The 24,725-nt window shown below is 37.8% G+C and overlaps 1 protein-coding gene and 1 pseudogene across 9 annotated transcripts in view; one reads left to right on the plus strand and one right to left on the minus strand.

Moving 5' to 3' along the window:
- The window catches only part of HEATR5A (HEAT repeat containing 5A), a 108,713-nt gene extending 84,599 nt beyond the window's left edge, over nt 1–24,114 (minus strand). For 5 of the 9 annotated variants that reach the window (XM_032404888.1, XM_032404887.1, XM_032404885.1 and 2 more), the window contains exons 1-6: nt 23,929–24,113; nt 9,972–10,170; nt 8,503–8,714; nt 6,936–7,044; nt 3,637–3,786; nt 2,641–2,815 (exon numbers count right to left, since the gene is read on the minus strand). In XM_032404888.1, the coding sequence (XP_032260779.1) occupies nt 2,641–2,815; nt 3,637–3,786; nt 6,936–7,044; nt 8,503–8,714; nt 9,972–10,097 (772 nt within the window). In that variant the 5' untranslated portion in view covers nt 10,098–10,170; nt 23,929–24,113. Of the gene's footprint in view, nt 1–2,640; nt 2,816–3,636; nt 3,787–6,935; nt 7,045–8,502; nt 8,715–9,971; nt 10,171–23,826 lie in introns of all 9 variants that reach the window. The other 4 variants (XM_032404890.1, XM_032404886.1, XM_032404889.1 and 1 more) reach the window with 2 other exon arrangements.
- Nucleotides 10,406–10,741, plus strand: LOC116632607 (annotated as a pseudogene).
- Nucleotides 24,115–24,725: the final 611 nt, after the last annotated feature.

Consider the following 24,725-nt stretch of genomic DNA (forward strand, 5'->3'; position numbering starts at 1 on the left):
CAATAGAGAGGGAAAAGCTGGTATAGGAGAGGGGAGACTTCCTAGAGCAATGTCCTTGAGCAAGTGAGAGAATGATATATATTAAATTATATATATTAAAAGATCACATAAATTCCCCACAACTTGTTCCAATGATAAGAAAGTGTCATACTCAATCCCTACTTTTTAAAAAATTTTATTTATTTATTTATTTAGAGCACACGAGTAAGGGGAGGGGGAGTAGGAAGGGAGAAACAGGCTCCCCACTGACCAGGACCCCGGGATCATGACCTGAGCTGAAGGCAGCCGTTTAACCGACTGAGCCACCCAGGTGCCCCTCAATCCCTGCTTTTTAAGTGCCTTGGAATAACCTACCACCTGCCTGAAACCTGTTAGTTTTACTAGGAAAATCATTTTAGCTCTGTACTTCATAATCTTTGCATATTGTAGTTGAGTATACAAACCTCCACTGCGTTTTCTTTTTTTTTTTAAAGATTTTATTTATTTATTTGACAGAGAGATAGACAGAAGAGCACAAGCAGAGGGAGCGGCAGAGGGAGAGGGAGAAGCAGGCTCTGCACTGAGCAGGGAACCCGATGCGGGACTCGATCCCAGGACCCTGAGATCATGACCTGAGCCGAAGGCAGACGCTTAACCATCTGAGCCACCCAGGCGCCCTGCATTTGTTTTCTAAATTATTAAGCACTATTTTGCTATTAGTCCTTGACCTTAAAAAAAATCTATTATGGTATCTAGATCACTTTTTAGTTGTACAAAAATAACTCAATTATTTGTAAGCTAAAACTTACAGAGGCAAGATGACAGAATTTCTAACAAAAGATTAGGCCAAGGATTTTTATCGTGGGTGAAGTTGATTCTTCACTTTGCTTAGTCTGATTACAAAAACACTAGTATCAGTTTAGTGCTACCATCGAAGCATATACATTTAAATATTTATTCATAATTCTTATGCAATTCTACACTTTGCTTGTTTCTACTGAAACCATGTGCTACTGCTACTGATACATTTATAGAAATGAACAATTCACATTTTAAAAAGGATTTGATTAGGGGTGCCTCGGTGGTTCAGTCAGTTAAGCGGCTGCCTTTGGCTCAGGTCGTGATCCTGGGATGGAGCCCCGTATTGGGCTCCCTGCTCCGCAGGCAGCCTGCTGCCCCCCGCCCTCTGCTGCTACCCCTGCTTTCTCTCCCACTCTCTCTGTCAAATACATAAATAAAATCTTTAAAAAATAAACAATAAACATGTCTTCCAATTTCAATTTCTTAGGTGGCTTAAGATTTAACCTCCTAAATGTCCTGAACAACTTTTTTTTCTGGTTTGGGTTTTTTTGGTGACTTCTTCCTGTTCCCATTCACCTTTCCCTCACCTCCCAATAAATAAGACAGCCTTACTGAATTATAAGATTAGAAACACCATAATAAAAATAAAACTTCATTATAAATTTTATTTACAATCTCAACTGGAGAATGAGGGGACTGTAAGTTTGATAATGTCCCCCAGGTGACTGACATGCTGTACTTCCTGTCCTTTCCCATCACTGGTTAAAAAACATTGGCTTTAGAAAAAAAAAAAAATTTCCCTTTATATAACTATAAACAATTTCTCCAGCAATGCTTCTCAAACTTTAATGTGCATACAAATTGTCTGGAGATCTTGTTCAAATGAGAATTTGGATTTAGTAAATTGTGTTTGGCTTGGGTTTCTGCATTTCTTTTTTTTTTTTTTTTTTAAAGATTTTATTTATTTATTTGACAGAGAGATAGAGAGAGAACACAAGTAGGCAGAGGGAGAGGGAGAAGCAGGCTCCCGCAGAGCAGGGAGCCCGATGCGGGACTCGATCCCAGGACCCTGGGATCATGACCTGAGCCGAAGGCAGCCGCTTAACCGACTGAGCCACCCAGGCGCCCGGTTTCTGCATTTCTTACAAGCTCCCAGGTGATGGTAGTACTCCTGATCTGCAGATGTTTGAGGAGTAAGTTTCTATAGAACAAACACATTTGCATTTGTGTGATTGTTTATTCTTTGGAGACAGAATGATAAAGCAAGTTTTCAGTTACTCATCAATGTTTTATATACACTGTTGATTAAACCCAAGCAAACTCTCTTGTTTTCAAAAATACCCCATCCCTGCTCACTGCCTAGAAGCATATAAATAAAAAGTAACACAAAGCAAATTGTCCAAGTACAGTGAATTTCAAATACCTGTTGTTTGGAATTATTTACATCATTGTTCCCTTATACCAACCTAGAAAATGGCAAGCCGAATATAGGTAATCAAATTCATGTTGCTTAAAAAAGAATTAAGATTTAGATCATATCTATTATTGGATAACAATTAACAATTTACTTAAAAAAAAAAGTAAAGGCCATAAAGGAAAGACGATGACTGAATAAAGTACATTTCTTCAAGAGTTTATCTTTTTCCTCAAATGTTTACTATATTGTTTGAAAATGAACTTTTGGGACCTACAGCAATGTTTACAAACTAAAACTGATTTTTAAAATATCCTGCCTCTTTTCAAAATTAATAATGTAGTAGTACATTATTAATGTAGTAGTAGTAATGCCACATTATATTTGTTTAAACCAACTGGGAAAAAATTACAATAGACACTTTGAAAATAATTATATAAATGTACCTGCTCCTGGATGTTTAGAAATTATAGCTTTAGCCAACACTGTGCCTAGTAGCTTTGAAACTGAAATCCGCACATCATAATTGGAACCTTCAAAGGACTTAAAACATAGTGTGGCCACACTATCCAGGTCTGTACTCCACATAAAGATGGCCTCTTTCTGAAGTTCAAGGAGACACTATTTAATTGAAAAAACAGACATTAATGAAAAACAAACTGTAAATGTCAGGTTCAGATCTACATAAGTTGTAGAAACTATCAAGATCTAAAAAAATTATATACACATCCAAAGTATCTAAACAACGATTGCAGAGACAACAAATGAATACTTACTAAAAGTCATAAAAATTATACTATATAAAACAACGTGTCCACAGAGGATGGGAGGAGAACCCATTCTAACTCACTAGGCTAGGAAAAACGTCTGAAGAACCAATCTGTTGGCTATGAGCAATTGTGAGAATAATTACAACATAAACAACTTTACTGTCCTATCTGACCAACTGTATTAAGAAGCCATGATAATTCTGCTGAAGATCACAAGACTTGGCCTAGATCTGCAGAGGACTAAACTGCCTTATTTTGATTCTGTTTCCTAGCTTGCAAAAAGTGACATATTCAAAAGAAATGAAAATATCAAAATCTAAATCCTAGACTTAACAAAAAAGAAGGCATGATAAAAACAAATCACTTTCAAATAACATAAACTTTACATGTAAACTTTAGTTTACAAAACTACAGAGAGGAAGCATAGTAGAGTGAAAGGAATACTTAAGAGTCATGGTAACCTGAACTCCCCACCCTCCAACAATATTCTCTGAACTATCTGAAGAACCCTGGGAAATTCATATAACTCTCTGGACCTCAGTTTCCTCCTATGCTAAAATAAGATGGGCTGATTTCCAAGGTTGTAGCTCTGAGATCATGTAGTTAACGGGGATACTAATTTAATTTTCTTTGTATTTATTTTGAGAAATTCTACTTATTAGACCATTTTACCTTTGCAGCAGCACAACGAACAGCCATGGATCTATCTGTTAAGCAGGATTTAGCAGCTTTATAAACATCCCTGTGGCAAGGTGTAGCAGCAGCTCCTAGTCCATTCAATATATTTTGCAAACTCAACATAATCTCGTATCGACCTTGAGACTACCAAAAAGAAAAAATTTAAATAAGAAAAAAATTTCACTGGGAAAAGTAGCATTAAGCATCAAAATTTCTCTCATGTACTAGTGAAATACTTCAGTATCTGTATACACTAACCAACCCATCTGATATCAAGAGACATTAACAGCTGTTATTTTATGAAGTGTTTACTATTTGAAAAGTGTTATGTGTATATATTTCAACACAATACAAAGGGTTGATATGAAGATTAAATGAAATTATATGAAAAATCCTAGCACAAAGCTTGCATGTTGTTAAGCATTCAATAAATGGTTGCTATTAATGAGGTAACACGGTAAGAGTTCAGGGACTGCCATCTAGCAGCTAAGTGACCTTGGGCAAAACAGTTTATCTGTGAAATGGACATATCCACCTCACAGGTTGTTGTGAAGATCAAACAAGTTACTACACGTAAAACGCTGAGAATAGTGCCTGGCATATAGTAAATGCTCAATAGATTTTATAGCCATTAATATTTTATCATTTATTGGGCTGAGTAGTTGAACTCAGAGGACAAAAGTCTGGGCTTTAGACTTAAAAAGACCTGGGGCTGAATCTTGCCTCTGATCCTTAGCACCTGTGTGACTTTAAGTTGTGCTTACTTATTCTCCATCTATAAAATGAGAATAAGATGAAACCCATACAGCCAGTGTGAGAAGTAAATAAGTCCTTGTGGGGAAAACATTCACCACAGTGCCTGGTACATAATAAATACTCAAAAAATAGTAACTGCTTATATTACTGATATTTTAATAAATGCCCCAAACGACTTCTATATCCCAGGAAGTTAAGGCCACTAAAAATAACTAAAGTTGGGAGAAGACAAAGATCAACATCAACCACCATTTTCATAGGAATGTTATCAATTTATCTTTGTCCAAAGGAGCACAACAGTAATTAATAGGTGGACATAACCAAATGGGTCCCAAGGTGAAACTTCTGAACTTTCTTTCTATCCCAACTTTATGTTGTCTGTTACTGAAGGGTGTGAATTAAAGGTGGGAACCCTTTGGATATCTCCAACATGTTGCAGTACTGATCAACTAAGTCATAAAGATAAAAAATAGCAAGAAATAAAATCTTCAGCAGTAACTTTAAAATTTCTGAGACTTACAGAGTAATCCTGTTAAACATGGGGCCTAAAAAGATTATAGCTTAACTAATGGAGTTAAGTGGAAAGAAAGTTTAAAGTGGCCGTTCCTCAGCAGATAAAAGTTCTTACAAAGATTTCCTTTTAAATAAAACCCAGTTTACAGATGTTAACAATCTCTTCTGCTGAATCACTTTCTTCAGTCTTTTAGCAAACCACTCCTTAGAATTGATCTCCTGAGTAGATTCAATCACTAGTTTTTTGTTATGGACTTCAATTCTTAAAGTTCTTGAATAAGCTATGTTCTTTTTTTTTTTTTTAGTTTTATTTTTTAAAATAATCTCTACACTCAGCATGGGGCTTGAACTCACAACCAAGAGTTGCATGCTCTACTGACTGAGCCAGCCATGCACCTCAAATCAGCTACATTCTTCTGGAAATTTATCATATTTTACATGTGAACTTTCTTTTTTTTTTTTTAAAGATTTTATTTATTTATTTATTTATTAGAGAGTGAGCGGGAGAGAAACAGCATGAGAGGGGAGAGGGTCAGAGGGAGAAGCAGGCTCCCCGCTGAGCCGGGAGCCCGATGTGGGACTCGATCCCAGGACCCTGGGATCATGACCTGAGCTGAAGGCAGTTGCTTAACCAACCGAGCCACCCAGGCGCCCTACATGTGAACTTTCAAATTCAGGTCGTGATCTCAGAGTCTTGAGATCGAGCTCTGTGTCAGGCTCTTTGCTCAGTGTGAAGTCTGCTTGGAGTTTCTCTCTCCCTCTCCCCCTCCCCACTGCACATGCGCTCTCTCTCAAATAAATAAATAAATGTTTTTTTAAAAAAAATGTGTGGGCAAACTAGATAGCATTTTTAAAAATTATTTCAGAGCTGTTTTCTAGACTTCTTTTCTAGGTGAAGTTAGAACAAGAACTGGTATATTGTTTTTATATTTAAAGGTGCTGAGTTATCCTTAAATATTAGGGACCACAGATTTAAAATTTTTGATAAACACACATACAAATGCTTTAATTTCAAAAATGACTGGTCAGGGGCACCTGGGTGGCTCAGTCATTAAGCATCTGACTTCCTGCTGAGTAGGAAGCCTGCTTCTACCTCTCCTACTCCCCCTGCTTGTGTTCCCTCTCTCACTCTGTCAAATAAATAAATAAAAATCTTAAAAAAAAAATGGTGAGTGGCGCCTGGGTGGCTCAGTCGGTTAAGCATCCACCTTCAATTCAGGTCATGATCCCAGGGTTCTGGGATCCAGCCCCACATCGGGCTCCCTGCTCAGCAGGGAGCTTGCTTCTCCCTCTGCCTCTGCCCCTCCCCCTGCTTGTGCTCTTTTTCTCTCTCTCTCTCTCATAAATAAAATCTTAAAAAAAAAAAATTAGTGAAACTATAGTTGTCAAGAAATTACAGTATCTTGGAAGCCAAATGAAGAGACAGTTACAAAAACAAAGGATATTCCACAGTGGTAAATGATCACAAATCAGTAAGGCTAAGGCTGAGAATATATTCCCCTGGCAACTAAAAGGTTAACCAGATCCTGGTCATACTTATATCCTTCAAGCTCTTTCCCAACCTGATTATATTCCTTACTCCTTTCTGATGCTGGTAGAATACTAATCCATCCATCAGGTATCCAGTAGTTACCAACTACGTATCTGGATCCTTATTGACAAACACTTGCTGTAGTACTAGTGCTAGGGGAAAAGGTGATATGAAGGGAAGAAGCAGGGATGGGTCTGCCAGAGAAATACCTTAGCTTTTGCCGATTCGGATTTATCCAAAATCGTAAATTGCATTATTGATTTTCTAATAAAGATTTAATATACAAAAGAGATATGTGCATCTCCTAGAAATATTTCATTTATGGATATATTTATATATATACCTATGTATGCTTACCATAGGTAAAGCATTTTTATTGGCTCAAGAAACCATAAAACACAAAACCATAAAATACTTTTTATTCTTTTTCTTTTGATGTAATAAAAATTATAGTTTATCTTTTTATTCTTTGGTTGAACTTGTGGTTACTCACCTCTGCACTCTTCATAGCTTTAAGAATATTCCCCACTGTATCGGTAAAGGTGTTAACCAGCATTCTACCCAACTTCTTGTACAAGGAACCCAAACATACCACTGCAGCACTGAAACAACATTTAGATTAGGAATTAGTCAGGAATGAAAAAACAGGAATAAAAAAAATCTTAGACTATGTAAAAGTGACTATTTAATTTTACTTTTAAAGGATAAAATTGCCAGAATCTATTCCACTATTAAATCCTAAGGTATGATGCTTGCATGAATACCAAATAATTACACTTTCAATAACAGTAATTTAAAAAAAAATGTATCTTCAAATAATTGAAACCTCAGCCCAAATATTCCATTCTCTCAAATTTTCTTATAAAATAATTTTTCATGAAACTGACCTTCATATATTAGATAATCAAAGATAATCTTAAAGATACAAGGTAAGGAAAACAGGAAATAATGTTTTTATCAAGTCTGAAATCTGAAAACTCCATGGGAAAATACATTCTGTTCTAAGCTAAAAATTAGATCAACAAAAATTTCTGTAAAATTACTATTGTGGACCCATACATGGCAAACTACTTTCTCTAAAACAACAGATGAAAAAATGAATTGAATCCTATGGAGAAAGAAACTAAGCTGTTCTTTTTAGGAGCTCAGAAGAGTATTTTTCTATGTGGTATTTACTATTAACTTTTACTACGAAGAGCTAATAAATTAAAAGAACACCAAAGATTTGAAGAACTCAAAATACTTTTTCTTAAACACTCACTCAACTGCTAAGATTTTTTGTATTTATCTTTAAAACACTTTTTTTTAGGGGCACCTGGGTGGCGCAGTCGTTAAGCGTCTGCCTTTGGCTCAGGTCATGATCCCAGGTCCTGGGATCGAGCCCCATATCGGGTTCCCTGCTCAGCAGGAAGCCTGCTTCTCCCTCTCCCACTCCCCCTGCTTGTGTTCCCTCTCTCGCTGTCTCTCTCTCTCTGTCAAATAAATAAATAAAATCTTAAAAAAAAAAACCCACAAAAAACCACTTTTTTTAATAGTTGACATGTATTAGTTTCAGGTGTACAATAGTGATTCGACAATTATAAACATTACAAAATGCTCACTACAGTAAGTGTAGTTATCATCTGTTATTCATACAATGTTATTACAATATTATTGATGATATTCCCTATGCTGTACTTTTCATCCCTAGGACTTGTTTTTATAACTAGAAGTTTGTACCTCTTGATCCCCCTCACCTATTTCACTTGTCTCCCTAACCTATTCCCCACTCTGGCAACCACCAGTTTGTGTTCTATGAGTCTTCAACTGCTACATTTTTAGTGAGACAGTTTTGATTCCCAAATCAAGACTTCAAATACATCTAAAATATTTTTTAGAAGAATAGTCTCTCAATCAATGGGAAAAATGTTAGATGTTTTTTAAAAGTTAGATTTAAAAAATGAGTAAAACAACTTGTATTCAGTTTCAAAATAATTATCAAGTAGTTTGGGTTCTTTAGCAAAATGATTCAACAAGGAAGCACTATTTTGTTTTATGTTCAGTTTTAATATTTAACTTACAGCTTTGTGGGAAGATAACTTGGAGAATCATCTTTGCTACGAATAAGATCATTACATTTATCGATTGTCTCATAAACAGAGAATGTGTCACCAATACTATAAAGAACGCCTAGATTTTTAGCAAGGAGTTTGCGGGTAGGAGGGCCTGGGGAGCTGTTCAACAAAGATAGGAGCTGTTCAACAAGAGTCTTCTGTTTCTCCTTTACATCATTCTAGAAAGGAAGGTAACAAAAAAGACAATTCAAAGTCAACATAATTACATATAATCTTCTAATACAATTCTTCTTTCATATATTTAAGAATTAAAAACTCCAGAAAAATACAAAATTATTTTGACTAAAAATTACAAATAAGTGGGTGGTGTAGTCATCATACCACACAAGGTAGTCTGCTACCCTGCAGGTATCTCCAAAAAATAATTTCTGGGCCACAATATACTGGAGTCTCTGTGAAGAAAGGTAAGGGTTCTATTTCTTCTATACCTTTCTTCTTCTGTTGTACTTGTATTTTAACCAGAGGTTCTTTGTTATTAAGTCTCTGCCCCCATATATATCTGTATAAATAAGCAGGAACCTATAATCTATCATGAGTTGACCTTGTAATGAATGATTGTGTTACTCAGATCGTTTTCTAAGTTTAGTGCAATTTTCTTTCTGCAAGCTTATGCATCTAAATGCCAGTAATGTTACTCCATTTTACTTGTCTGCTTTCTGAAAAAGGAGTACAGAATACCATTATAATAGTAACGGTATTTAGGTGCTCACTAAGGCATAAGCTTCCACAATGAAGTATTTGTTAGTATGGATTTTTGTCTTGTTAAATTCCAAATGTCTCCATGAGTACTGCCTCTGCACCACTTTTGCATTACATATAGTATTGTTATTATGTAGAAGAATATCCTCATTTTTAGTAGGAGATGTACGCAGAAGTATTTAAGGTGCAGTACCACCTCATATGGCTCAGTAAATCAGTCAATCAAATATGGTAAAATGTTAACTGCTGAATGTAGGTGAAAAGTATGAGTGATTTGTTTTCTTTTTTGGAAACTATTTCATAAGCTTAAGAATGAATATGTTTACTAAAAGACTTTTAAATTCATATTCTCCTTAAAGAGCTCACAATTTTTTAAAAGTGAAACTCCCATTACAATATTCAGCAGTATATTACACAAGGGCTTCATGCATATGAAGGTGAAGAAGATAATGAAAATGAAATCTAACAGAATGTAGTTTAGAGCTAGTTTTTTATATTTTCATATATTTTTTAAGTAATATAAAAAACATTGGCTGATTTCTTCCTGCTTTTTGAAAGAATAAACTTCTTGTAGTATTTCATTATAAACTCTTAATAAGGTCTAGCATTTGAAAGCTAACTTACGTTATTCTGGACGGAACTAGAAAAGCAAACCAAAGGACCTAAACATTATCTGGTACTTAAAAAAGCACAAAAAAGTTTGCAATTTTACCCACCCTGCTGGTCGCTAGCAAGAGCTTCTCCAAATATCTCAACCAATCGAAAATAAACTCTGCCTTCTGAACTTCACCTAGCTGATTGTATGCTTCTTCATTCAGCAATAAGCTATGAGCTAATTCCATTCCTTGCAGAAAATTCTCCTAGCTGGTCACGATTCTTCTCATTAAACTTCAGTCATATACCTAAGAAAAAAATCTGTAATAGAGGAAAAGAACATATTTAAAAAGGAAGGCAACTGTAATACTGGAAATACAGATAGAATGCTACAGGTAATTAAACTAAAAACATTTAAATACATAGCTCATATTCCCCTAAACAAATCTCAGTCTTTTATAGAGAAGCCAGTAAGTAAAGATGTGTTAGAAAACCAGATGGGACTCTTTCCGCCATCTTGGAGCCTATGGAGGCCTGCTGGGAACAGAACTCCTAAAATATATCTGGAAGGCTGTGGTCCAAGGCCATTTTTGCTGGCTATAAGCGGGGTCTTCAGAACCAGAGGGAGCACACAGCTCTTCTTAAAACTGAAGGTGTTTATGCTTGAGATGAAACTGAATTCTATCTAGGCAAGAGATGTGCTTATGTGTACAAAGCAAAGAACAACACAGTGACTCCTGGTGGCAAACCAAACAAAACCAGAGTAATCTGAGGAAAAGTAACTCATGCTCATGGTAACAGTGGCATGGTTCATGCCAAATTCCAAAGCAACCTTCCTGCTAAAGCCATTGGCCACAGAATCTGTGTGATACTGTACCCATCAAGGATTTAAACTTAATGAAAAGTAAGTAAATAAATAAAGATGTAGAAAAAGAAAAAAAAAAAAAAGAAAGACAAAAGAAAGAAAATCAGATGGGAGACCTAGGGGAGGGCTTTTCTTTCTTTTCATTCATTTTTTTCTCCTAGAGAGTTTATTAGTATAAAAGTACTTATAGTATCAGATCATCATAATTAATATAAATGTGAGAAGAGTCTCCTTATAAGATAGTAGTCACAAACTGGTACCCTGGTGGCCAAATTTAGCCTGCAACATATTGGGGGAGAAAGGACTTACTAATATTTAAGCATAAGATTTTACATGAAAACCTGCGTCCATATCCCCATATAGCAACAAATGGCTGAATCTAAGAGAGGGACCTTCCAGCAGGCCATAACTGCCACCTGGCCTGCCTCATTCATTTACAGTATTTGCCAACTTCTTCAGGTATTTAAGTTTTCAACTCCTACTCTTTATCTTACTTGCGTCCTTCTGGCTTGGGCCAATATTCCGGATTCTGACCATGCTGCTGCCCCAGAGGCCAAAAGGCAGCTTTTACCAATCCACACCCACCAAGTCTGCATGCCGCTTTAGCCATCTGGGTTGTTCCCTTCCAGTGAGTCTTGCCTACCTGCCCAATACCACCTATAACCTGGTACTGACAGTCCTAAAAAAAAAAAAAGACACACCAGGATTTTCAGAAATGTCAATTTTAAGGAACGAGAATATAAACAATGGTGCTAACAAATTCACATTTACAGAGCAAGTGAATTTTTAGGTTCTTGTTTAAATAAATCTTCCTTTCTTAAATTACTGAAGCCAACTGACCAAAATATACACAATTAAGGACAAAGTTAATAAATGCTAGAGAAACAGTTTCTGGAAGAAACCTTCTAGCTATACAGAAGGTGAAAAGCAAGTGTGCACTCAATATCTATGATTGTCTGAGGGAAAAAAATTACCTCAGTATCATAGAGAAAATTTCTTACAACCACCACGGCAAATCAAAATCCTATCTTAAGAATCAAATTACCCTTTTTAGAGGTCATTAGGACTGCTGAAGAGACTTTTTTTCCCTTTAGGCAGCAGCAATATTGTGGTGTAAAATGATCTATCAAGAAGCAAAATAGCTAACACAATGCAATAATAAATAATTCAGTAAAAAGCTTGAGATCACAGCAGGGCAGAGTTATCTCCAATGTCTTCAATACATTCCTCATATAAATTGCTACTAAAAGTAAACAATTCATATTAGTAATCTCACATCTAACCACCCAACTCTAAAATGTACCTGTGATCTCCATGTATGCACTATCAATGGGATCAGCAAACGCTTTTTGCAAGTAACAGATGTTCCTGCTCTTACCTCAGGTTTCACTTTAGGAAGATGAATACAAATGCAATCAATATACTGTATGTTTTAATATAACCACACCCTACAACTGTTATGTATCTGGAGACTGCTTATTTTTCTAATTTTCTCTTATTTTCTATTCTTATCTTTCTATTGAGATCACAAAGTGATTAGTTTATTAAAAGTGAACATACATTACAATATATCTTTCAAACTACAATTATGCTACTTGAAAAACATATTTGTAAAACTACTGCTCCCACTTAATGCCAGCCATTATTTTTGACAAAGCTAACACGTATTGGCCACTTACTATAAGTGCTTTATATTTTCTCGAATAATTCACAAAATTGTTCAAGAAATAGCCAGCTATTTTTTTTTTAAGATTTTATTTAATTTGAGAGAGAGAGACAGAGAGTGACAGAGATAGTGAGAGAGAGCACAAGCGGGGAGGAGAGGGAGAAGCAGGCTCTCGCTGAGCAGGGAGCCTGACGCAGGACTCGATCCAAGGACCCTGAGATCATGACCTGAGCTGAAGGCAGATGCTTAACGGACTGAGCCACCCAGGCATCCCACAGCCAGCTATTTTTAGATGAGGAAACTGAGGCACAGAGAAACTAAGTAGCAGTCCTAAGGTCACAATGAACTTGGATGTATACATAAGCAATCTGACTCTAGATATATGTGCTTTAACCACCAGATACTGCCACTCTTTCATCCAATCAAGCCCCTCAAACACCTCAAAATCAGCCACTTTTAAAAAGCTTAGAATGTGTAGAGAATTTGTGGATAATATGGATAGATCACTGTACTATTTCCTAAAAACTGAACACCAGGTTCTTTATTTTTATTTTTTATTTTTATGGATTTTATTTATTTATTTGATAGAGCAAGTGAGCACAAGCAGGGGGAGCAGGAGAAGGAGAGGGAGAAGCAGGCTCCCCGCTCAGCAGGGAGCCCGATGTGGGACACAATCCCAAGACCCTAGGATCATGACCTGAGCTGAACGCAGATGCTTAACCATCTGAGCCACCCAGGTGCCCCCAGATTCCTTATTTTAATAAGTATGAGAATCTAGTTATAAAACTAAGTTATCCAAAAGATTTCTCAGGGTATTCATAGTGTGTACTATGAATCTCCATGAATGCAATGTAATCTGAAGTATTAATCAAAACACGGCACAATACTAATTTCCCGACCTAAGTAAGCTGTCCCATGGAGAAATTAACGGGTACCTGTTATGGACACTTGTCCTATATTTTAAAAAGGTACACAAGAATATTACTTTACAGGGACGCCTGGGTCGCTCAGTCAGTTATGTGTCTGCCTTCAGCTCAGGTCATGATCCCAGGGTCCTGGGATCCAGTCCCGCAATGGGCTCCTTCCTTGCTCAGCAGGGAGCCTGCTTCTCCCTCTGCCTGCTGCTCTCTCTCTCAGACAAATAAATAAATTAAAATCTTTAAAGAAAAAAAAAGAACATTACTTTACAGTCAAATATCATATATGCTAACATAAAGCCATTAGTCGAACTAAGCTTACAAATACCCTTCAATGCTTTTTAGACCATACATTTCTCTGAGGCACTTTGTAATAACTGTTTGTATTTTGTGTATGATAAATACCCCTAGTGACTCAGTCATAATTTTCATCCCTGAAGTCTTCTATATTGAGAAAAATAGGCACTGTGTATTAGACCTAAGGTTCTAAGGTACTGTCCTACTACTATGACTCTCAAAGTGGGATATCCCCAGCAGTGTGCCAACAGAATACACATACTGGGGGATCAAATTTAGTTAACCATTTCCCCTCTGATATTAACTTAAAACAGTATATTAAAATAAATATACATTTAATATGCACTAGAAGGCAAAAATAATAAAGTGTTTCAAGATAAAACATGAGCCTTCAGAGAAATTCTAAGCATGACAAGCCTTTCTAGACATCTTTTAATAAAATCACTCCCCCCAACCCCCCACCGCCCCACCAAAATTCACTCCCCTCTGCTGGTACGAATACTAGTTTAGTGGAAATGTTTAAGAACAACTAAGCTGCTAGTAGGCTGAACTATATGAACTGCCATTTTTTTTTTTAAAGATTTTATTTATTTATTTGACAGAGAGAGACACAGCGAGAGAGGGAACACAAGCAGGGGGAGTGGGAGAGGGAGAAGCAGGCTCCCCGCTGAGAAAGGAGCCCGATGCAGGGCTCGATCCCAGGACCCTGAGATCATGACCTGAGCCGAAGGCAGACGCTTAACAACTGAGCCACCCAGGCACCCCTATGAACTGCCATTTTTATAGTTCAAAAATTGGCTGAATATCAGCAAATTCACATGGTTCAATTTAAATATCATGTTTAGTCTTCAAAGACTTGGCATAGTGTAAGAAAGGCTAATGTCCACATTCTGCATAGTGTTCTTACACCAGTGACTTTATTGCCCTAGAGTAATATATGTATATAATATTGTTGATGGCTGAGAGAAAGAGGAACCAGCAGGGGGCCAAATGGCTAAAGCCCAAGTTTGCTAGAATAACCTACTCCAAAGCCATCTCCAGGAGAAGTTAATCTTACTATCATGAAGGGCTAATTTTCCATTTGAAAATGAGTTCACATCAAATTTATGTAGGCAAAGAAGTGTAAGCACCTTCAAGAATTTTATTTTTTTCACCTTCAACAATTTTATTCATTTAAAAGATTTTTGGGAGGGGGAAGGGGAGAGGGAGAGAGAATCTTAAGTAGGCTCCAGTCCCAGTATGGATCCTGATGGGGTCTTGTTCTCACAACCCTGAGATCATGACCTGAGTTGAAATCAAGAGTCGGACGCTTAACCAACTGAGCCACCCAGAGCCCCTAAAATATTTTATTTTTAAATAATCTCTACACCCAATGTGGGGCTTGAACTCACAACCCCAAGATCAATAGTTGCATGCTCTACCAACTGAGCCAACCAGGCACCCCTCACCTTCAACAATTTTAAAACTAACACAAAACAAAACAGCCTACAGATGCGAGTCCTGAGAGTGTTAACATGATTTTCTCTATCTAGGTAGGGTTTAAAGATCTATTTTGGTGGAGACAGGAACATATTTAAAATTATGGTTAAAATTTATGAGGAAAAAGAGTCTTCCTAGTCTTTTTGGTCATTTAGTTTCTTAAAATGATTTATTATATCATTGTAAAGAGGGAAAAGAGGAAAACTGCAAATAATCAAAGAGAACAACAAACACAAAATAAGATAGATCTGTTGTTCTGTTTTTTCTTTCCAGAGCATGAAAAGACCAATTTACAAAATGAACAAGCCATTATGCAGTAAGTGGAACTAATTCCAGAATGTATCAAGTGCCTGAAGTTATGAAATAGATCATATGTAAACTCAAATTACTTTCTTCAACTCTCACTTCTCTAAAAGTCATCACAACAGCTTCAACTCAGCCTCCAGTCTTTAGTTCTCACAGTTTTGTCCAAAAAGCATAAAGTAAACAACAACAACAACCCCTCTCAAAAATCTCCCACACTTCAGAAAACATACATAAATCTTAAAATCCAAACCTTCCCCAAAAAACAAAACAAAACAGTAATTAGAATTAATCTAGAAAGAAGCTGGATCATTTCTATCCCGACCTAAATTAAGATTCTCTTTGACCTGTGATTCAGGCTTTGCAAAATTATAGGTTACAAAATACAAACTCACAAATAAATTACTGAGAGCTTTAGGTCATGCTTAAAATGTTGTCTACGGGAGGCTGCCCCTGGTAAAGAAAAAAAATGAGTTTTTTTTTTTTTTTTTACTGTACTTTAAATATCTCTAGGCACAGTCCTAAAGTTGGTTTGCTGACACATTTATAATTTTATAATTTATAATTTTAGAGCTCTTTAATACAGTTTTATCTTCATGATTTTTAAATCTTGTATTTATTCCATCTTTGAATCTGAAATATCTTGCTTCTTTCTTTCTTTTTTTTTTAAGATTTTATTTATTTATTTGACAGAGAGAGACACAGTGAGAGAGGGAACACAAGCAGGGGGAGTGGGAGAGGGAGAAGCAGGCTTCCCGCGGAGCAGAGAGCCCGATATGGGGCTTGATCCCAGGACCCTGGGATCATGACCTGAGCCCAAGGCAGACGCCTAAATGACTGAGCCACCCAGGTGCCCCTTGCTTCTTTCTTTCTAAATAAACTCACTATCTTAAAATTCAGCTAGGGGTGCCCAAGTGGTGCAGTCAGATAAGCATCTAACTTTTGGTTTTGGCTCAGGTTGTCATCTCAGGATCTTGAGATTGAGCTCCGGTCGGGCTCTGTGCTCAGTAAGGAGTCTGCTTTAGACTCTCTTCTGCCCCTCCCCTCTGTGCACACACTTTCTAAAATAAATAAATAAATCTTAAAAAATAATAAAATTCAGCTAAAAGAACCACTTCCTTCAGGAAAGCTTTCATGATTAATTCTCCTATTCTTATAGTGTTTACTCTTGGTATAGCACTTCTTCCATTATATTTATGGTCCTTAAAATGTCTGGCTTCTCCAGCTATCACTTAAGATTGCGAGATTCTTCTGATATTTTTCCAAATTATGATTCAAAAATTCTAACCATAATTATTAGAGTAATAGCATTATGGATAATGTTCTTTTCTCTATCTTCAAATTTTTAGAGACTTTCAAACTTTTAAAATGAAACCCTTAAAAACCAATAAATAAACTAAATTGTTAGATTTCTAACTTTTAAAATTCACAATACCATTTGTCAGCATCATCTTGGTAATATCACAAATGAGGAGGACACATGTATAGTCTGCTGTTGTAATTCCTGGCTATGCCTTTCACCTTCCTAGGAGACTGCCAAATCACAAGAATGGCAATAACAGCTATTACTCACTGAGCCAGGAACTTTTTAGGCGCTTAACTTATACTATCTCTAATCATCACAAGGAAGAAAGCAAGGAAGATACTATTGGTCCTCATTTTATGGATAAAGAAAATACTAAGATATCAGTAAATAGTAGAGCTGAGAATAAACCCAGGTCTCTTTGGCAATAAAGCTTATTCTCTTTCCTTACTGCTAGGAAGCCTTTCCACAGGGGTTAAAAGGAAAAACAGAATTTTTACATTAAAACGTAAGGAACAAAATGTGCAGAACAAATGGCATGGGGAGGCGGGAGGTCATTACTTTATATGTAGGCTCATTCTCTACCTATTTACCCCTACATCTTTCAGTAAATCACAAAATAGGCTTCATCTTCTAACTCTTCCAAGGATAAGGAGTCCAAAGAATTAAAAAGGGAGTGTTGGGAAAACAGCAAGGGGAATAACACAGAGGAGATAGGTAAATTCTTAATATTAAAGGCAGCTAGCATATCATGATAGCAGACCTGTAACAATGCAGACCAGTGGTTCATAACTCTAGCTGCTTTAAAAAAAAACAAAAACAAAACCAAAGCCAAGTCTAAAACAATTGAACCAGAATCTCTAAAGGTTGCGGTGCTGTAATAAATGGATTTTTCATTTAACCACCACCATCAAATATCTACTAACACTATTAATTTATAGGTAAGAATACTCAGGCTAGATTATAATATGGATGATTTTAATAGTTGATTAACATCCACTATTCTCCTATAATTCTTCTATCAAATTGGGTAAGAAAGATTTATCTTGATATATTTAGATAAGCTATAGCAAATGAAACTGCTTTAGAAAATAGGAGAATGAAAATGAAATTCAAACCTATGATATTATTTGGGATGGACTGAGTTTAATTCTTTATAACAACCCTAAAAATAAAAATGTTATCATTAGTTAATATTTTAAAATGTTTAGTGTACAATAGTGACTGAAGCCCAATAAGAATTTGATTTAATTGAATGGTTCAAAATTACATGTACATTAAGTTTAAATATGATAAATACAAAAACTTTTAGAGCCAACACTGAGAATTTAGAAAACCTAATAGTTTCATAGTGACAGTACAAAGAGTTTACCTTTTTTGGAAAATGTATCAGAAACCATAAAAATATCAAAGCCTTCTGGCAAAAGCATTTTGCTTTTGAAAATTCATGCTAAAGAAGGGGCACCTGCATGGCTCAATTGGTTAAGCGTCTGCCTTTGGCTCAGTTCATGATCCCCTAGAATCAAGCTCCGCATCAGGCTCCCTGCATCAGGCTCCCGGCTCAGTCCGGAGCCTGCTTCTCCCTCTCCCTCTGCCTGCCACTCCCCCTGTTTGTGCTTGCTCTCTCTCTCTCTCTCTCTCTCTCTCTCTCTGTGTCAAATAAATAAATAAAATCTTAAAAGAAAAGAAAATTCATGTTAAAGAAAGAAAAAGGAAACTATCAGAAGCATCAGTGTCAATTACAGCGCTATAAAAGTGGTAACTGGAAAATTCCAAGTCCAACATTAGAGAAATGGTTAAATAAAGTTTGACATAGTCAAGGAATATTAGATTCTCATTAAAAATTATAATTAAAGGGGCACCTGGCTGGCTCAGTCAGCAGATCATGCGACTCTTGATCTCAGGGTGGTAAGTTCGAGTCCCACATTGGGGGGGTAGAGTTTACTTAAAAACAATTTGTAATTATGGGGGCGCCTGGGTGGCTCAGTCATTAAGCGTCTGCCTTCAGCTCAGGTCATGATCCCAGGGTCCTGGGATCGAGCCCTGCATCGGGCTCCCTGCTCAGCAGGAAGCCTGCTCCTCCCTCTCCCACTCCCCCTGCTTGTGTTCCCTCTCTCGCTGTGTCTCTCTCTGTCAAATAAATAAATAAAATCTTTAAAAAAAAAATTATAATTATGAAAACTACAAGTGCAGAAGCTTACATATTAAGAGAGGTTCCCATAGATAAAGCAGTGTTTCCTTAAGTGTTTTTGTAGAACAGCAGTACCAAAGAATGAGGATGTGTTGTGGGGGGCGGGGAGGAGGTCTAAAACCAAATACTTTTGGAAAATGCCAAGTTGGCAGTTTCTTTCCTACAGAGGGTCTCCATACATTTAATTTGGTAATGGGTACCATATACTGCCAGGAGGGCGTGTATATACAGCACTCAATGTTTTAACTACAGACATCTTCCCAAACTCTATCTCTTTCTTCATTTCTCTGTCTTCCTCCCTCCCCACCTCCCCCTCTCTCTTTTTTTCTAGTAGGCTCCATGCCCAGTGTGGAGCCCAACGTGGGGCTTGAACTCATGACCCTGAGATCAAGACCTGAGCCCACACCAAGAGTCAGATGCGTAACCGAATGAACCACCCAGGTGTCCCACTACCTTTTTCTTTTTTTTCCCCCAGCTGGGAATGTTGTGAAACTAGTGTTCTATAGAACACAATCTTTGAAATAGCATTAAATACTATAAATCAAGAAATCTAAATATTCCTTTTTGTTCATACTATAATAGGATTTTTATTAGAAGACTATATAACAAATTAATATCACACCTACTTAAAAGTGGCCATTTCTGATTAATATTTTGGATCAAATGATCTAACATTAAATATTCTAAATATAAACAGAATCTTCTCTTAGCTACTCCTGGAATATGAATAAAAGAAGAAAAGATGCTTTTAATTAACCTAGTATAAAAGTTCACATAAAAATCTGTGTTATTCATACTTATAAGTAAGTTTCACATCACACCCCTTCCAAACTAAAAACCATAAATTTAACATTCTGGGGGGAATTCTGACTACAAATTCTCATAAAATCAACTTAATCCATGTTTCTTGTCGTTTCACACAAAGTCTAACTTGTAACATGCCCAGACATAGCACTATCTTATTTTAATATATAATGAAAATACATCAAGTGCAGTAAGATTCCAAGAGTGTTTCCTGCAAACTTGGTAAGGATGGGGAGAATGCTGTTTATCACTGCATACAAGCCAAGAGGAATGGCAGATGCACACAGTTCCAAGAACCAATGGAGAACACATCCTATGAGATAGAGAAGTTAGGATGAAAAAGGAAAGAAACAGGAGTTACAGGGAAATTTATGAACTGGCATAAAAAAATGCCACAAGTAGGGATGTGACTGACTTTGCCTACCTCTTCTGTTTTTCTGAGGTACTGCAGATTACTGTTAGGGATGAGAACAATGACAGAAACTGAGTTAAGTGAAGGAGACTGCCAATGGGGGCCCCACTGAAGTTCTGCCCATTCTGGTAATTCTCCTTCCAGATTACAAAAGAGAAAACCCCTTAAGGGTAAAAGGAAGTGTTGTGGGGAAGCAAGTACTCAGCAATACGAACCAACTCTTAAGGCAGTGATCGGAGAAGGAAGTAACATTCTTTGACAATTTACTTACTAGAAACTTTTAATCCTTGTAACACTGAAACTTAAATATTATTATCCTCATTTTACAGATGATGGTAACAAGAAATGTGTCCAAGGTCAAGATGTCATTTAAGCAGAGTAAGATAATGCCTCCATCTGTCTGGTTTCAATGTCCATGTTCCTTCAACTACTTCATACAGCCTCTTCATAAAGTCTCTCTAATCACTATCACTGACAGGTACCGCTATTACTGACAGGTACTGCTATACCCACTGAAGTATCTAATCATTATAACTTTGGGGTTTTTTTGTTTTTTTTTTTAATCACTTCATTCTCCTCTTATGTCGGTACTTTGAGGCTTCTTGTTAAAGTGTGAGGTCTCCTACTAGAGACATCAACTTTCAAAGGACTCTTCCCATCTAGACAGTAAATCAATAAGTACCAACAGTGTTAGTTCAGTCTTTGGATATTCTTGACAATTTTTATCACTCTTTGTTCTGCAAACCAACTCTTCTATCTCCCTCTAGGAAGACAGATTTCATTCTGGGCACTGAGGAGTGCCAGAAAGTACATTTTAAGATAGAAAATTTATACTCTTTATCTCCCACCCCACTCATCTGAAAGTAACTATCTAAACAATCTCACTACTTGGTACCAAGTTGAAACTCCAGTAAGAAGAAAACAAAGTCTTGTTTTGTTTTTTTAAAGGATATAAAGGTAATTAATTCTTTCAAAGATCATGAACTTTACTGACCTAGGTCTCTTGAGAGGTCTCTCACAGCCTATTCATTCTTAGTTTAGGTATAACTAATAATCCAGTTATCTGGATTCTAGCTAGGGTGGAACAGAACACCATATTAAAAGTGAAGGAGCAAAGTCATTGAGATCAGGAAGAAGTCAAAGCAGGATGCTAATGGTGGTGGAAGCAACCAAAATACTATTTAATAAAGTAGAGACATTTTAAAAAGCAGGGCAACATGAGACTACTAAGTACAAGAGCAAAGTGCACAGGATGCCATTATTCTTCCAGGTCAGAAGAGGCCAGGAATCCTTGCCCAATTTTCCAATAACTCTATTCTTATATTTGCTGTTCATGCGATCTGTTACTTAGGACTTCTTGGTTTAGACCCTGCCTGCCTTAGAATACCCCCCTTTCTCCCCTTCTTACATCAGGGTTAGCATTCACAGAATCGGCCTTAATTCACACTATGGTCTGACATCTTGGCTTTTCCTCATGGCTCTCACTTCTAATTCACAACATATCCTATGGAATATCCAGCCTAGAATTTAGCTACATTTCTGACCTTCTTGGAGCCCTACCAGAAGGGTTTTATTGACAGACACTGCTTCTTACTCTTTGCCAGATCCCCAGCTAGGCTCCTAACTTTGCAAGTACAGCTCCCTGGAACAACTCCATCATTACTCTGCCTTTTGGCTGCGACCCTTATGGCCCCACTCAAGTAATACAGTGAACATACCATCTATTACCTCTAACCCCCCAAGACAGTCTGGGGCAGCACTCCATCAATCAACTCATTGATATTTCTGCAGCAAAAGATAAAACATACTCACATAAGGTGGGATTAAATAATGACTATAAATAGCTTCGTATCAGTTTACATTATATTTTGCTGCCAAATGAGTTAAGAAAAAAACTTTCCAGAGCCTTTTCAACACTGGAATTAAAATGAAGGGACTTTGTACATTGTATGTTTTTCTTTCCTTTCTTTTCTTTTCAGATCTCCTCCTAAAATATTGAAGAAAAAAATTTTTTTCTGGTGTTTCAATAGGTAATTTCAATTTTCTGATAATTTTACTTACATAAAAAATGTACTAAATAAATGACGTATATACACAAAAACATGCATATATTCATCATACAGTTACCATACAAACAAAAGAATATAAATAGATGCTCATATATTTACCCACAGAGAAGCATTATCCAGGCAATAAGTATAATTAAGTTACTGAAAAAGTACACATATAAAACATTTTATTTAGTGAAATTAGAACCATACCATGGTTTTAAGATTAGCGATACAGGATACATGCTCCAAAAAAGCTTTTTTTTTTTTTTTTTTTTTTTTTAAATGCAGTTATCCAGGATTTAGAACAAAAGAATTTTAGAATAGTAAGGGGCCTAAACAAATCCAGTTAACCTTTATTCTGTTCATAAGATAATTAAGAAAGGCTCAAAAAAGTTATAAGTGGCCTCAATCCCCTATCTGAAGGAAAGCTGGATGGAAGACAGATGCCTTGCTTAAAAACAAAAGTACTTAAATTCAGGTCTCTTGACTGTCAGGTCACAAGTGTTTTCCTATATTAATAGCTATCTATATAAAATAACTGCATTCTAAGACAAACTCAACCTCCAGTACTTTTTCCAATTGCCACTATTCTTATGTTATAAACCATGCTTGCTTATCCATTTTATTAAAGAAAAAATCAATGGTATTAAAATATGACAAGTCTCAGCTTCATCGCTAAAGTCATCTAAAATGACTTTATCCAAGACACATTTTCTAAAACATGTGGAAAATGAAACAAGGTAATTCTTCTCTCCTCATCCATCTGATGCTCAGCTCTAAGGAGACTTCTGCTTTCCTTACACTTTAACCTCACTAGATTATTTTCTCCAAAAGTTCTGAACAGTACTTGTGGGCACATTCTCTCCCCTCCTTTCAGCGTCTCCTCTTGCCTGTAAGTTCCTTCAGGGTGCGAAGCCTACACACAAAAGGTGCTGAATATTTGAATAAATGAACGCACATAAAGATAATGTGTAATTATGATCCTTAAGGAAGGAGCTCCAATCATTTGGCTCCTATTATCTGACTTGACAGTTACGAAAATCATCTAACTTGCCAGAGGTATATATTATTGTGATTAGTAAGTACCATAAAGCACTTTTGTAAAGTTCCTAAACACTTTATGATCACTTGAAATGTCGTTTTGCTGGCCAAGAGTATGGTAAGAGGAAATGTTTCCTCACACTAAGCAAATGCTACTCCAGCAAAGGCTTTTTTTCCCTGAGAGGAGTGGAAATAGTCCTCCGTAGAAGGCAATATCCACTCCCTTTTCCAGAGCACTTCTGGAAAGCCGCCTTGAGGGTGAGGTGCGGGCGCTCAGAGCGCCTCGGGCCCCGCTCCGACCGATCTGGGGCGCAATGGGCGCCACTTGGGCGGGTCCCGCCAGTCGGGTTCCGACCTTCCGACCTTCCTCGCACGCCAGGACTGCGGGGCTCCCGCCGGCGGGCAGAGTCCACGCCTACCTGTTGTGCTCGGGTAAAACCAGACTTTCCCGGAGCCGGGGGAAAGGAGGACTGACCGCACTGGCCATTCGGTCGTCCCCGCGCCCCAGGTCAGTCCCTCCTCGGAGGATTCCGGCCCCTTCAGTCACGACACCTAATCCCTCCACCCATTCCCGCACCCAGGGTCCCAGCTTCCTCCACCACTTCGCAGCCGCGACCACCCTGGGGAGTCCCAAGCCGCTCAACTCACAGTGCAGGCCCGGGTGTGATGTCCCTCCCAATGGGCAGGCAGCACGGGCACCGCCCCCTCGCGCCCGCAGCGTCTCCACTCCCAGGATCCCAGACTGCTCACCTTCTGGGGTCCCCCACGGCTCAGCGCCCGTCCCAGTCCTGCCACGTTACCGGCTCCACAGCGCAGCAGGGCAGCGCCGGGACTTGCCGGTGGCGGCGACTGCGAGGCAGTGCGGCGGGAGGGGCGCGCGCGGGGCGGAGCCGGAAAGCTCGGAGCCGCGAGCGCGGCGGGAGCCAGCGATTGGGAGCGCGCCCTGCGCCGCGCCGCCGATTCTAGGCTCCCTCAGCCGGCCGCCGAGCCATCGAGCACCCACTCTGGCAGGCGTGACTGCTCCACCACCGAAAGAGCGATGGGGGAGAGCGCTGCCCAAGTTGATTGAGGCCAGGACATTGGCTTTGCAGTCGGGAGATCTTGGCCACAACTATTTTTGTCTGTTGTCATCGCCAGCCAGAATCCCTAGGGGCGGCACTGGGGCATCTGAAGGCCAGGACACAACTGGAGTCTGGAGAAATTCAGGCAGGGAGTGCTGTGGGTGTGGATGGTGTTAGGTTAGACATGGAAGGGACCCTAGAGAGCCTTGTCGTGCTACTCCTGGTTTTAGAGCACGAGACTGGGGCCTAACAAAGCGCCTTACTCAAGGTCACACTCTGAGTCAGTGGTGGAATTGGGACTCACAGCCACTTGGCTCCAAGTCAACTGAGTTTTTCCAGTATACTCAGCGTTTTGAATATAATTTTCAGTTTTTATTTTGAAACAGTCTCAAGGTTACAATAATGTTGCAACTATAGGACAAAGAACATTTTTCCAGAACCATTTGCCATTTAAATTGCCGACATGATGCCACATTATTCCTAAAT

Source organism: Phoca vitulina, unplaced genomic scaffold (genome assembly GCF_004348235.1).
Source record: "Phoca vitulina isolate PV1807 unplaced genomic scaffold, GSC_HSeal_1.0 scaffold7, whole genome shotgun sequence".
Taxonomy (NCBI): domain Eukaryota; kingdom Metazoa; phylum Chordata; class Mammalia; order Carnivora; family Phocidae; genus Phoca; species Phoca vitulina.